Source organism: Oncorhynchus gorbuscha, linkage group LG01, assembly GCF_021184085.1.
Source record: "Oncorhynchus gorbuscha isolate QuinsamMale2020 ecotype Even-year linkage group LG01, OgorEven_v1.0, whole genome shotgun sequence".
Classification (NCBI taxonomy): domain Eukaryota; kingdom Metazoa; phylum Chordata; class Actinopteri; order Salmoniformes; family Salmonidae; genus Oncorhynchus; species Oncorhynchus gorbuscha.
Window position 1 is genome coordinate 76,254,934 of NC_060173.1, and position 15,898 is coordinate 76,270,831.

At 41.2% G+C, this 15,898-nt stretch overlaps 2 protein-coding genes across 2 annotated transcripts; both read right to left on the minus strand.

Annotated features, from left to right (window-relative positions):
• Window positions 1–3,067: 3,067 nt before the first annotated feature.
• LOC124017084 (ermin-like) lies at window positions 3,068–5,764 on the minus strand. Its single transcript, XM_046332504.1, has 2 exons — window positions 5,044–5,764; window positions 3,068–4,820 (listed from the first exon to the last, which is right to left on the minus strand). The coding sequence occupies exons 1-2, from the start codon at window positions 5,552–5,554 to the stop codon at window positions 4,459–4,461; spliced, it is 873 nt and encodes a 290-aa protein (XP_046188460.1). The 5' UTR covers window positions 5,555–5,764; the 3' UTR covers window positions 3,068–4,458.
• Window positions 5,765–7,204: 1,440 nt separating this feature from the next.
• On the minus strand, window positions 7,205–11,475 carry LOC124017188 (cytohesin 1 interacting protein). The gene is made up of 8 exons (XM_046332553.1): window positions 11,106–11,475; window positions 10,589–10,638; window positions 10,415–10,469; window positions 10,173–10,275; window positions 9,669–9,762; window positions 9,365–9,431; window positions 8,694–8,760; window positions 7,205–8,462 (listed from the first exon to the last, which is right to left on the minus strand). Exons 1-8 carry the CDS (start codon window positions 11,286–11,288, stop codon window positions 8,011–8,013), a joined length of 1,071 nt encoding a protein of 356 aa, XP_046188509.1. The 5' UTR covers window positions 11,289–11,475; the 3' UTR covers window positions 7,205–8,010.
• Window positions 11,476–15,898: the final 4,423 nt, after the last annotated feature.

Below are 15,898 nucleotides of genomic sequence, written 5' to 3' on the forward strand. Positions count from 1 at the left end.
AGATGCAAAATATTTTTCCTTGTGAGACAGACAAGAAATAAGACAAAAAAACAACTTGGGCATGCATAACTATTCACCCTCCCAAATTCAATACATTGTAGAGCCACCTTTCGCAGCAATTACAGCTGAAAGTCTCTTGGGGAATGTCTCTATAAGCTTGGCACGTCTAGCAACTGGGATTTTTGCCCATTCTTCAAGGCAAAACTGCTCCAGCCTCTTCAGATTGGATGGGTTCCGCTGGTGTACAGCAATCTTTAAGTTATACCACAGATTCTCAATTGGGATTGCGGTCTAGGCTTTGATTAGGCCATTCCAAGACATTTAAATATCGCCCCTTAAAGCAACACTTGAGTGGTTTATCAGTATGCTTAGGGTCATTGGAAGACTGAAACTGAGACTGTATTTAGCGCCATCCAGTTGCCCAGTCCCCGCCGATGGAAAAACATCCTCACAGCATGATGCTGCCACCACCATGGGGAAGATTTTCTCAGGGTGATGAGGTGTTGGGTTTGTCCCAGCCTTAGTGTTTTCCTTGATGGCCAAAAAGCTCAATTTTAGTCTCATCTGACCAGAGTAACTTCTTCCATATGTTTGGGGAGTCTCCCACATGCCTTTAGGTGAACACCAAACGTGTTTGCATATTTTGTTCTTTAAGCAATGGCTGTTCTCAGGCCACTCTTCCGTAAAGCCCGGCTCTGGAATGTACGGCTTAAAGTGGTCCTATGGACAGATACTCCAATCTCAGCTGTGGTGCTTTGCAGCTCCTTCGGGGTTCTCTTTGTTGCGCCTCTGATTAATGCCCTCCTTGACTGGTGAGTTTTGGTGAGCGGCCCTCTCTTGGCAGGTTTGTTGTGGTGCCGTATTCTTTCCGTTCTTTAATCATGGATTTGATGGTGCTCAGTGGGATGTTTCAGATTTTTTTTTGTAACCCAACCCTGAATTCTCCACAACTTTGTCCCTGACCTGTTTGGAGAGCTCCTTGGTCTTCATGGTGCCCCTTGCTTAGTGGTGTTGCAGACTCTGGGGCCTTTCAGAACAGGTGTGTGTGTGTATATTTACACTGAGATCATGTGACACTTAGATTGCACACAGGTGAACTTAAAAAAAAAAAAAAAAAATGTGACTTCTGAAGGTAATTGGTTGCACCAGATCTTTAGGGGCTTCATAGCAAAGGGGGTGAATACATATGCACACACCACTTTACCGTTTTCAATTCACTTCAACCAATTTGGATTGTTTTGTGTGTGTCCGTTAAATGAAACACATTTAAATTACAGGTTGTAATGCAACAAACTTGGAAAAATGCCAAGGGGGAGTGAATACTTTTACAAGGCACTGTGTGTACGGATGTATGTGTATATAAGCTCTGTGGTTTTACTCAAATTACTGTGAGCTTGTTTATAGAGGGTGTGACTCTCTTTAGCTTTATAGCCTACAGTTTACTTGCCGTTAGTCAACACCTCTACTAACTTTTCTGTGTGCGCCAGCTCATGCTTTTCACTAGTGTATAATTGGTTTTACATGCATGTTCACCAGCTTTGCAAAAATGAATTCTCATGCCTTGGCAAATCAATCACGAATGTGCCTTTTTGATTATTTACATGAGTATTTGTTTCCTGCAGATGAAGTTGGAAGTTTCAGGAATTGTATTTCACAATTCCTGACATTTTAATCTTAGTCCCTGTTTTAGTTCAGTTAGGATCACCACTTAATTTTAAGAATGTGAAATGTCAGAATAATAGTAGAGAGCGATTTTTATTTCAGCTTTTATTTCTTTCATCACAATCCCAGTGGGTCAAAAGTTTACATGCACTCAATTAGTATTTGGTAGCATTGCCTTTAAATTGTTTAACTTGGGTCAAATGTTTCAGGTAGCTTCCCACAATAAGTTGGGTGAATTTTGGCCCATTCCTCCTGACAGAGCTGGTGTAACTGAGTGAGTCAGGTTTGTAGGCCTCATTGCTCACATGCTTTTTCAGTTCTGCTCACAATTATTTTTATAGGATTTAGGTCAGGGCTTTGTGATGGCCACTCCAATACCTTGACTTTGTTGTCCTTAAGCCAACTTTGGAAGTATGCTTGGGGTCATTGTCCACTTGGAAGACTCATTTGTGACCAAGCTTTAACTTCCTGACTGATGTCTTGATGTTACTTCAATATTTCCACACAATTTTCCTTCCTCGTGATGTCCTCTATTTTGTGAAGTGCACCAGTCCTTCCCGCAGCAAAGCAAACCCACAACATGATGTTGTCACCCCCGTGCTTACCGGTTGGGATGATGTTCTTTGGCTTGCACGCTTCCCCCTTTTTCCTCCAAACATAACAATGGTCATTATGGCCAAACATTTCTATTTTTGTTTCATCAGACCAGAGGACATTTCTCCAAAAAGTACGATCTTTGTCCCCATGACCAGTTGCAAACCGTAGTCTGGCTTTTTTTATGGCGGTTTTGGAGCAGTGATTTCTTCCTTGCCGAGCAGCCTTTCAGTTTATGTCGATATTGGACTCGTTTTACTGTGGATGTAGATATTTTTGTACCTTTTTCCTCGCATCTTCACAAGGTCCTTTTTGCTGTTGTTCTGGGATTGATTTGCACTTTTCTCACCAAAGTACGTTCATCTCTAGGAGACAGAACGCATCTCCTACCTGAGCGGTATGACGGCTGCGTGGTCCCATGATGTTTAGACTTGCGTACAATTGTTTGTACAGATGAACGTGGTACCTTCAGGCATTTTGGAAATTGCTCCCAAGGGTGAACCAGACTTGAGGTCTTGGCTGATTTTTTTTTATTTTATATTTTTTATATTGATTTTCCCATGGTGTCAAGCAAAAGAGGCAATGAGTTTGAAGGTAGGCTTTGAAATACATCCACAGGTACATCTCAAATATACTCAAATGATGTCAATTAGCCAATCAGAAGCTTCTAAAGCTATGACATAATTTTCTGAAATATTCCAAGCTGTTTAAAGGCACAGTCAACTTTGTGTATGTACACTTCTGACCCACTGGAATTGTAATACAGTGAATTAAACTGTCTAAACAATGGTTAGAAAAATTACTTGTGTCATGCACAAAGTAGATGTGCTAACCGACTTGCCAAAACCTATAGTTTGAACAAGAAATTTGTGGAGTGGTTGAAAAACGAGTTTGAATGATTCCAACCTAAGTGTATGTAAACTTCCGACTTCCGACTGTATTTTAGCTCCATTTGACCATTTGACCACACAATTTCCCATATTTGTTTCAGTGCCAGATGGCTGGATATTTTATGCCACTTTGATTTCATGTAAATAGATCTGTTCTGTCCGTGTACCATTTTTACTGTTTGAAATATCATTTTGATGTACAAATTTAAATGCATGCAGTGTGCATGAGTCTGTTTTGGCATTACATATCACAGATAGCAAAGCTAAAGACATCTGACATTTTCTTTGAGATAAAATAGTATTGCATTATGAGTCAGCTCCGGGTTGAAGTTTTCCCTAGGTACAGATCTGTGATCAGCTTCCCCTCCCCAATTCTAACCTCAATGATTAGTGGGGAACATTTCAAACTGACCCAAGATCAGTGTCTAAGGGCAACTTCACCCTTCACTTTATGGCTCGCCTGGTATAATAAGAGCTGCTTGTTTTTTTTTACTATGGTTGTAGGTTTAGTGCATACTGTATGTACATTTCTTTAACAATAGAGGGAACTGTTGATACCAAAGATGAACGATGGGATTTTCTTTCTCCAAACTCACACACATCAATGTTAATTTCCTTTTAATGAATAGATATTAATGTTCTTTTTCCACAAAAACATATTCCAGGAGAACATGTACACTGTACTCATGGAAATATTCGTGTTATAGGGGTTTAACATTATTAGTTGGTTCAGTTCTTATAGCCTAAGGTGAACGTGTGTGTGTGTGTGTGTGTACATTTTAAATAGCAGAACTTTACATATAGGGTTGATCACCTGAAATTCAGATTTGCAGTGCTTAGCAAAGTGTATTGAAATGTTTACAGGCCAGGAGCCCCTGGGGAATGCAAGTTGTAATGTTTTGCTAGTAGGATTATTAGCTCCCCAAGCCTCTTTTTAAAAAATGTTTTTTTATTTTATTTGCTTATCAAATACCTGCCATACATAATCAAATGTTCCCCGCTAATTTTCTAATTAAATAACACTACTATGCATATTGAGCTCCTCTCAGCAGTCATTCCAAGTCTGTGAGAACTCTTTACATGTCAATCATTCTTTTGGCTTCAGTAGAGACTTAACGTTACAGTGAAATGTCAATATTTGAAATATGATACACTGAAAATCTGTTAGGATTGTGTATTAGACAGACTTAACCAACGACGATAGGTGATCGTTATTCCAATTTGCATAGCGACTGGTTTAGCATGCCCCCATCCAGCTCCATTCAGTTGAAGTAAAGCTGCACCATCTTCAAGATATTAACTTGATGTAATGTTATAGATTCATCCGGGACTCAAACTCGTCGATCTTCTGGCGAGTGTTACCTTTGCGTATCTTTCTGTAGGAGACAGTGCTATATTTGGAACTGGTGTTGTGGTTGGAAGATTTCTGATGACTGGGCCGGCCAGACTTCTGTCCTTCTGAGGACTGGGAACTTGTACCCTGACAGGCCAGGGAATCCTGGGAACCTTTGTCTGTGTCCTCCTCATCCTGACTCGCACTGTTGGGCTCGTCACCAGAGGAGCATGGGGCCTCTGCCGCCCTGTATAGCTGAGGTTCCTCAGGTACAGGCGGGGGAGTACTAACAGGTGTCTGCTCCTGTGTATCTTTCACCTCCATCTTGTGTGAAGCAGAAGCTTAAATGCAGAAGTACACATTTGTCACTTGTTCTCAGAACAATTTTAATGTTCTGAGTTCTCTCATTATAGTGTACTAAATAATATAAATCTGCTTATGAATGTGGTTATATGGTAATTTTACCAAAAATATTCATTGTGGAATGACTGTGCTGGATTATTGATACTGACAATTTTACTTTGATTGTATGGAATATTCTCCGTATAATGCTGAGTTCCTTACCTTTGTTCATCAATGTGTCCTGTCTTGTATGTTTTTGTGGCTCTGCAAGTGTTTGAGTTGGGATTTGTGCCAATGTTTCTGTCTGGACTGTCTGGGGCTTAGTTCGGCCACTGGTGATGTGATGTGGCCCAGTATCACCCTTACCCGAAAGGGCAGAGCTCCGATGTTCCCCTCCTTCCGTGATGGGATCTTTCCCTGTTCCATTCTCCATGACTACACCGGCTGCCTCAGCCTTAAGTAGGCTCACCTTCCCATTCTGTGGTTGAGCTGATTTCTCGGTGGACCCACAGACCAAGGGACAAGACCTTCCTTCCCCATCTAATGGAGCATCACCGTCATCATAGAACACAGAGTCATCTCCCTCCTCCTCCTCCACAGCCTGCTCCAGAGACTGGATGGCTCCCAGACTCATCCCACTGATGATCTCCACCACCTGGGATGCCACCCTGTTTGTATTCCCCTCCATCCCGTCCCGGTCCAGTGGAGGAGGATTGCTATTTTCTCTGTCCATAGTTTTTGTTTTTACCTCCCTTTTGTGGTGTTGAAATAATCAGATTTCTCCGACTTCGTCAATTGTCCACCTTTGATTTTTCCTGACTAGCATTTTGTCGTTGCAGTTGCCAGACAGTTTGAGCGTCTTCAGCCGGCCAATGCGGTCATCCAATCAAAATACTCATTCTCGGTCCTAGTTATCCCGTTGGCTAGTAAGGGAGAGTACCATCCTGCATTTTAATCAATGATGCGAGCTGTCTTTTTTTTTCTTTTTGTGCTAGTGTGCGATGTAATTCTTTTAAGCATGTTTGAGCCAGTGAAGAACAGAGGTTTTGTGTTGGACCAACAAATGGCTCTTTGTCTGTGTGACTTGGACAAGTGAACTGATTGTACTGATTGTTTAGTATAATCCATCCTGAGTGACCACCTCCCCTGTGCCATTCTGAGACCAGATGAACGTTCTCCTGTATGTTTACTCATGTGGAAAGCAGGGTAAGCTACGGCGTTAAGGGCACATGTTGCCTGCTTAAGGGTCCCTTAAGAGATGGCAACAAGAACACCAACCATTGCTGGCTAAGTTGCATCATTTCATATCACGTATGGCAGTAAGTCGCTTTGTATAAAAGCGTCTGCTAAATGGGATATTGTCATATAGCTGTGTAAAAAGAGAATATAAGGTTTACATTCTGTATGCTCTCTAATTCTCTTTTTAGCAGCTCTTTTCTTTGTTTACCGTCTTCTCATTTAACTCTAAGCTAACAGAATGTAAGGGAAAGGATAGTCTATCAGTATAGAGCTGTAGCCTGACCACCCTGTTAACCTCAGTGTAAGCCGTTAGTGCCCCCCCCCCAACCTCTTCTACGTTAACATATGGAATTTTTTAAGATGGTCAGACAATGGATCATTTATCTATTTGATTTGAAATCATTTGGTCTTTACTACTATAGGCCATAGAGCCGCATTGAGCAACATTCATAAATAGCAACAAACAAATCATGAGGAATGTTTAAGTGTCTGTCCTATCTAGGAAATATAAGAAAGCTCAGGAAATGTGTGTGCATTTTTTTTTGCCGCACAACTACTTAATTTGTTACTACGGGTTACTTTCAAGTGTCGGGACTCTTCTGGAGGTAGAGAAACAGAACACCATGTTTTTATTAAGGGGTTAATCCGGTCTCCCCTGGTCTGGAAGAATAAGCATGGAGTGCTTTGGGATTCCAATCTTCTGGTGTAGGTCAACAGTATATGTACATTTCCTTTTAACTGTCCTACTTATATTTCACAGACACACTTATCAACAGCAACTTACAGGAGCAAATGGGGTTCAGGTTCAGTGCCTTGCTCAAGGGCACAATGAGGTGTTTCACCTAGTCAGCTTGGGAATTCGAACCAGAAACCTTTTGGTTACAAGTCCAACGCTCTTAACCACCAGGATACCTGCCGCCCCACTTCAGAACCTCACTGGCATCACATTTGGCAAGATATTGTGAACCTCATTCTCCTTTTACAGTGTGGCATTGTACTGTATGTTCTGATATAATTCAAAGTCCTAAGCATTTAATGCTTGCAATGCCATCTAGTGGATGTTAATCAGGTTTTTTTCACTCACAGATGTACTTAAATAATAGAAGGCAGTATGAGAGAGAGAGAGAATATGTAAATAGTTGGCTCCTAAACTGTCGCTATACACTTTATTTGTGTAAAATTATACAGTCACTTGTCTTCAGGGAATTTTAAACATGTCTTATGAATCTCAATGAAAGCAGCAAATGGCACACATCAAGCATACATTCAAAACAGTCGTATCATTCCATGGCACTCTGTTAGAATGCCATGAATTAGAGGGAAGCCGGTTCTTATTTGTAGTATAACTGAAAGTAAGTTGTAGATAACCTGAAACTTGGGTATGGGTACAAAAATAGTGAAGAAAATAGCTCCTTCTCTGCCCACATCCTGTTTTGAACTATGAAGTTAGCTACCTGGTTAAGAACTCACTTTTTAGGTGACAAACCTGACAGACTTGCTGCTAAATTCTTTCATTGCATGCATCAAATATGCAAAGCACAACACTTCAAGTTATATACAAGCAAAATATTGAATTGAGGAAAATCATGGCTTTTCATGCATAGTTGTCACCCTACATACAATGGTAACATTTTTGGAAATGGCAAGCACAATCTTTGTTGCACTGTCTGCACACACATGAACTGAGTTCCCGTGTTCTATATTCCAAATAATTGTTACCGTTAAGGATTAATGCTGTTTTCTCATTATGAAAATTGTGCATCACGTATACAGTATCTATAGATAACTGAAGGCCTTTGTCAACGGGATATTTCTCTTTATCCCTATAATGTTCACTGAGTGGCTACGCCTGAGCCAGGGGCACGGTGTCCATATTGGCAATGCTTCAGTCTCAGCAGGAAATGTTTGTATTGAACTTCACATCAGACACAGACCTACTGTAGCGTTCGTTCATAGGTCAGGTGTCTCCTCCTCCACTGAGTGGTTGAATCCAGGGATGAACTTCAGGATGTGTTTGCGGACGCTGGCTCTCCTAGCCTTCCTGGGGAGTGTCCCGAACAGGGAGGAGGCTCTGGAGGGGTCCCAAGAAGAGGAGGAGAGGGAGCCACTGCTGCTAGCCAGGCTATCGCTACGGGGACGGCTGAGGCTGGCCAGGGCCCTGGGCATTTCCTGGGGGAAGTCTGTGGAGAAGAAGCAGCTATCATCTGGACTGGCCACATTGCAGGGGCTGGGAGAGCTCAGATCCCCAAACACACTGGCCAGGTCACTGTCCTCTGTCATCCCACTCCGGCAGCTACTGTCACTGGAGAAACGGTGGCCACAGTAGTCATTGTGTCCAGATGGCGACAGTAGAGACATCAGGGAGTCCATAGAGGGGTGTAGAGAACTGTCATTCAGGTTACCTGGAGACAAGGGAAGGGCAGTTAGTTGACTTCTCCAACCACAGTATTCATGTGCACTGTGACGGATGTGGTTGATTGACAGGACATTTTTATATCAATTACTTCTCAGTTAATGCGTCACAATGACAGTAAACGAAGCTCGTTAATGCACCTCAGCGTTTACTTGTCATTTTCACATCGGCTAATGCGACAGGAAGTTCTGTGGTTTCACAGCTGGGCAAAACCCCTCACCTTGCGTAAGGCGTTTTTCCTGTAATGTGAGTGCTTGCAACTCCACCCATTTCTCTCCCAGGGTATGCTGTGTGAACAAAAAAGGAGAAGGACATGATAATTAAACATGATTGACTCCGCTACACATTAGACATGATTGAGGTCAGCTATACAGTACTGAACATAGCTTCTATAATAGTGTGTTTACCTGTGACCCAATTAATAATCTACATTAGGATTTGTGCATGCAATTGTGTAGTATACTTAAGCAATAAGGCCCAGGGAGTGTGGTATATGACCAATATACCACGGCTTAGGGCTGTTCTTACGCACAACGCAACGCGGAGTGCTTGGATCTAGCCCTTAGACGTGTGGTACAGTATATTGGCCATATACCACTAACCCCCAAGGTGCCTTATTGCTATTATAAACTGATTGCCAACGTAATTAGAACAGTAAACAGTAATGTTTTTATCATACCCGTGGTATATGGTCTGATAGACCATGGCTTTCAGCATTCAGGGCTTGCACCACCCAGTTTATAAATAGCTATATGGAAGCGGTCTATATTTTTGTAATGTGTGTTCTTTTTATGGGGGTTGGAGTTGTGGTACTGCACAGTGCACACCACCCATATTTCCCACTATGATCTGTTATTGAAGCCAAACATCCGCCCTGTCAGAGAGACACACCTTGAGCAAGCTCATCTTCTTCTCCAGTTCAATCCTCTTCACCACCGTCCCATACACTGTCTCCATCCTGAGATTACACAGAGGCAAGATGAGCACAAGCAGACATACACATCCTACTGACCCTTCTAGAGGATAGAGTAGCTTTATGCTTCCTAGAGGGAGCTATTCAGCAAGGTTGAAACCAAGGCTAATGCCAATATCAAGATTTTAGAATCATTTTTATATGTTGAGCGTTTTTCTCACATTCTTCGGAGTTACAGACCGTAACCCGTTGGGTTTGGGTGTCATCGCTGGTTTTACTCACTGTAAAAAGTTGGTGGATTCTCGAATCAGGTCAACGATGCGCTGATGGGTCGACCCCTCAATGCTGACCCCATTGATGGTGATGATAACGTCACCTACATGCACAACGACAGCGAACAACGACAGCGAGAGGAAGATGGAGAGAAAGCGAGAGCGTGGGAGAGAAAGCGAGAGCGTGGGAGATATGTTCAAAGGGTTAACACGCAAACAACCAATCTTAATCTCGACTGTGGTGCTGGAAGTTTGACTAACCCAAAAATCAGCATTGTAGAATGATTATTTCTTGCTAAAGATATTGTAACGTAAACGTCGACCACAATAAAATGCGTGTGGGAGAGCTAAAGAGAGACAGCGAATGTGAGTAGTTAGGCGTCGACTTGTTGGCCTTTCTATACGTGAAAGTTAAAATGTAATGAGTGTAGTGGGGACATCTCTCTGTGTGAAAACTATACTTGCACAGCGTTGAGTCTGGGCCATAGGGAGAGGAAGTGGGTGGGTGTCTCACCGGTGGTCAGGCCTGCACTCTCAGCCGAGCTATCGTCCTGCACCTTGCACACAAATGTGCACATCTCCACCGCAGTGCTGTTCTTCAGCTGCACACCATATGTCTACAACAACAGTCACACTGTCACTAGGCTGGACTGACAATGCAGTGAAAGCATTTTTAAAAACTTTTTTTTTAAATGTATTTCTTAATAAATTCAAAAAAATAATAATTTGAATTTCAAAACGGATGAAATGTCTTACCTGAATTTCAAATCCAAACGTCTCATTGTCTTGCTTTTGCATTATGACAGTAGTCCTATATGTTCAGTAGAAATGGGGTTACAGACTTGTCCTAACTTGGGTTATTAAAGCACAAATTGTGTATATATCATAGTGTTAACAGTGTAAATGTTATGACAGAGGGCTTGTATTTACCTCTGAGGGTCCGAGTAATCCACCAAGGAGTTTGAGCGGGTTCTGTTGGACTGGAGAATCAAATGTATATTTCATATATTTGTACAGTATATATTTTAGAAATACAACTGTGAAAATAGCTATTCTCAACCTGGTCACAGCACATGTATTTCATTCCATGCAAAATAGACTAGATGGACACCAGTCTCTTTATATTCTCGGTAAGAAATTTGACATATTTTCATCGTAAACATATACATCACAGATATTTTTTCCCCAAGTATTTTTCCTGCTTAGTGAACTAGTTTGTCCAAAAAATGTACATTTGTCAAAAGGCTTTTTGTCCTTGCAAGTTCTCGGTTTTGTTGTGGTTGTACAGTACATGTTAATGCAAACCTCTCTGATGCCACTCTGAAACCGTTTTATGTCGTCTCTACTAACATCAATGACCTCTAAGAATACTTATAGCGTACGTGACAATTGATATACAGAGTAACTGTTAACTCTATCCTGTTTCTCTCAAAGCTTTCTCGCTTACCTGTTTCCAGCCTCTTGGCAGAGTCCCAGGAGTAGTCCCCCCATTCTGACTGGGTTTGTCATGGCGTCCCCTCAGAGAGCGCCGATACCATAGATGACCCTTCTTCCGCGGAGAGACCTCCATAATGTAACTGTCCTGGCTGCCCTGTCGCTGGAGCCCATTGAAGTTCGTGGTGGATTGCATGGTGGAGTGGAACTCGCTCCCTCTTCACAGCGCCATAGTGTAGCTCTGGTACAGCTAGTACAGTAGAGTAACTGCATGTGTTGTGTATGTGGTGTGTCCCTGCCACTGGTGCGCAGCTTAAAGTAAATGTGCCAAAGCGGAAATCCACACCATGCGATTATGATGCTCCTGTGTTAGCCGATCACAGCCCTTTGCTCACTTTCTTTCCACCCTTTTGTGTGTCTTTTTTATTTTTCTTGTGTACCGTTTGTCTGCTCTGCTGTGGCCAGGAAAAGGAAAATCGGGCATACTTTTTTTTTCTCTTTTCAAACAGCCCCCTTTTTTTGTGCAGTCTGTGCGATTTGATTTATGGTCTGTCAGAAATCAGCAATGCATGAAAAACTGCCACCTCTGTGGTCTAGACTAGCATCAGCACCTGCTTCCACTCACTCCAGTTTCTGTTTTCTGAATGGGTTGGAGTCAACCTGAGCCTCTCTGGTCCGCCAAGCAAAGAGATTTGTCTTGTGAGGACAGACAAAAGCAGGCTTTTGCTCGGGGCTAGAGACTTGCTTTACAAACACACAGCATGGGTCAATGGCTAGAAGGCATCAGACATGGTTTGATCCAAGAGGAAATCACACACAGGCCAACAGTCAAGACTAAAATCAATGTCAGATATGTGATGTGTTGACAATTTTTCTATTGTTCTTTGATAGTGAAGTATTTCTTTCCTCATACATTTTTACAAGATAAACTATATGTATTTTATGATCATACAGACAGTACCTTATCTATTCAAGCACCCCAGAACTTTGTGGTTGAGACACCAAACAAATTCATTAGGAATTAGTCAAATAGGAACATCAGAATGTCCCACACTTAATTTTTAAAATTTAAGTTCACCCTATGGATGGGCTCTGGTCAAAAGTAATGGATTATGTAAGGAATAGGTTTCCATTTGGGACAGGCCCAATATGAACCCTCTGGTAATACCCTCCTCACGAAACAGACCAATGAACAGCAGTGTTGCCTCATTGCATTCCCCTCTGGCCCATTGAACGTGTGACCCTTAGCAGTGCCAGTGACCAAGCTCCCACGGGACTGTCTGGCCAGTAGAATCTCCCTCCACTGTAACACTGTACAGACAAGGAGATCTTCCCAAATGGCACCCTATTCCCTATATAGTGCACTTCTTTTGACCAGGGCCCTGGTCAAAAGTAGTGCACTATGGCAGCCCAATTCTGATATTCTTTTCCACTTATTGGTCTTTTGACCAATCACTACAGATATGTTACAGCTGATCTGATTGGTCAAAAGACCAATTAGTGGGGGGAAACGATCAGAATTGGTCTGCCTGTCTAAACGCAGCCCAAGTAAGAAATAGGGTTGCAACAAGAAATGTAATTATGATGGTTGTCACCCTTAACATATTGCAATACCTCACCATCAAGACAAATGTGTAGAACAAACTAAAAAAAAAGTCCCAACACATCCGCTCTATTTCAAATTTTAGATGACGCCGATTGGCTTTAAGTTGCTGGGATATTAATTGACCAATTATCTGAATGTAGGAAGTTTAGTCAGTTGTTCAAATAGGCTTTGCCTAGTTGGAGATTCACTCCTGTCCTGCCCTTCAGTGTGAGACTGGAGCAGTGGAGTTTTATAAAGTGTGTGTACTACTGGAAGTGGTTTTATGACACAGTTTTATCTCAACTCTGCAGAACATTCAAATCAATTATTTTGAGCGCATTAACACTTTCTCAGGAAGTCACTTCACCATTGAGAAAACCAAGCCTGACTTCTGAAATGTTAAAAAAGAAAAAAAAGCCACATCTAAATGAACACGTTATGACTGTCCATGTTCTCAGTCACTGTGAGGTAGAATCGAATGGAGTCAGTTAAACCCAAGCACAGCACATTCAGGAGCGGCTGACTCATCGGAGTAGTGCTGCAAACAGCCACGGTGGCAATGCTTACTTCCTCCAGTTAACGGACAAAAAATATGTCTATAATTGTTAAGTGCGCTGTAATGCTTTCTGAACCACAGATTCATTGCAGGGAAAAATAGATAGTTTACCTGAAATGACAATTTATTGTGTATGCCAACAAAATGCTCTCATTTAGGAAGATCAAATCGTGCCCTGATTCTACCATAATCTGTCATGGGAATTACACTTGGTAAAAATGATGAAATATTAAACTTCTCAGAAAAATCTCATGTTCAATGAAAAGTTGTTTATTGATTCACGTATTCATAATAAATAGTGTAAAACAGAAAGACAATCCAATGACACATCATATTGACAGATATCATGTCCGAGTTCACAACACTAAATAGCTGTATTTTATTTATTTAACTAGGCATGTCAGTTAAGAACAAATTCTTATTTACAATGACAGTGAAATTGTTGTTCTGCCTTGTTCAGGGGGCAGTACGACAGATTTTTACCTTGTCAGGTCTAGCAACCTTTCGGTTACAAGTCCAACGCTCTAACCACTAGGCTACCCTGCCGCCCCCAGTTACTAGTTACTCTTGTCAACAGAAAGAACGATGCTAATTGATTGGAGGATGACATTTCCCAGCATTAATCCTTCTTTATGAAATTAACATCGCATTCCCAGAGCAGGAAAAACATCCAATCGTGTCATACACAATCTTCAAAAAAGATATTTGACCAGAAATTACACAAATACTCTTTTCTTTGGAATGACTGATGGTCTTAACAGAAGCAAATCTATTCAGATTTTTTTTCTTTCCACTAACGGGTCTTTTGACCAATCAGATCAGCTCTGAAAAACAGCCTGTGAAAAGATCTGATATGATTGGTCAAAAGACTAATTAGTGGGAGAAAATATCAGTATTGGGATGCCTGTGTAAACTCAGCCATAGAAACTGACTCGACTGTAGGCCTCGACACATGACAAAAGCATAACTGTATTCCAACTTAGACAAATAACATTTTTTTGTCCACAGGATACAGGCAGAGCACTAAATACTGCAATGTCAATATATGAGTTTTTTTGTTGTTACATAATTTGTCAAATAATTACAGATATTGAGTGAAACAAATCATTGTTTTTACATACAAAATGTCATTGTAACATTGACTAAATGATACGGTTATATGTGCAACAGAGCAGCGAACCGGTCATTTACACCCCATGAAGCAACTACAGAGGCTACATTGACCATGCTTCATAGATACTGTACTGCCACCATCCCATCCACAACACAACAGAGTAAATCTACATACAAGTAATTAAAAGCCAGGGTATGGATCAGTAAAGTGTATTATTGATATGGATCAGTAAAGTGTATTATTGATATGGATCAGTAAAGTGTATTATTGATATGGATCAGTAAAGTGTATTATTCTAAAACAGCACTCATCTTAAACAATCTCTGTAATGAATTGGAGACAAATGACACCACAGACAATACATATGTACAATGGCAACATGTCTGTGCTATAATTCTGATTGAACATGCTTCAGGCCTAAACAAACAGAGCACCAGGCCTGCCCTGTGGTGTACAGTAGACACCCACACAATATTTCCATTCCTAAGCCTGTTATGGAAAGAGTTCACAAGCCAGATCTCACAATGGTATTAGTGTTCACATGAGCAGCCTGAACACAGTCCTTGTTGAAACGTACGGCTGTGCTGACGACTGACTGTAAAATTCCTCTTTTAGTAGATAATAAATTAAAAACACATTTGACTGAAAAGCATTACAAGGGGCTTATCATATTCCAGGTGATTAACAAATGTCAATAAAAAGTGAACACAAAAGCTCTAGCTAAAAAACTATTTCATGTGAACAATTTGAAAATGTTCAGTCATGTATATTATCTTGGGTACAGGGTGAACTGCTTGAGTAACTTATAACAACAATGTACTGCATGAAAAAAACTTATCTAAATGAAAAGATAGTGAAATAAAGTACAAAATGTATATATTTTCACATTGGCCTTTCATAGCGTCTCTACATAGTGCAGCATTCAATTAAAGGCCTTGGATATACAGTATAAATATATCCCCATGAAATAAGTGTTTCCATAATTATGTATTAAACAACCAAACCATCTAAATATACTGAACAAAAATATAAATGCAACATGTGAAGTGTTGGTCCCACGTTTCATGAGCTGAAATAAAAGATCCCTGAAATGTTCCATACACACAAAAAGCTTATTTCTCTCAAATTCTGTGCACAAATTTGTTTACATCCCTGTTAGAGAGTGTTTCTTCTTTGCCAAGATAACACATCCACCTAACAGGTGTGGCATATCAAGAAGCTGATTAAACAGCATGATCATTACAAAGGCCACTCTAAAATGTGCAGTTTTGTCACACATCGCCACAGATGTCTCAAGTTGAGGGAGGGTGCCATTGGCATGCTAACTGCAGGAATGTCCACCAGAGCTTTTGCCAGATAATTTAATATTAATTTGTCTACTATAAGCCGCCTCCAATGTCATTTTAGAGAATTTGGTAGTACGTTGAACCGGCCTCACAACCACAGACCATGCCAACCCCGGACCTCCACATCCGGCTTCTTCACCTGCGGGATGGTCTGAGACCAGCCACCCGGACAGCTGATGAAACTGGGTTTGCATAACGAAAGAAT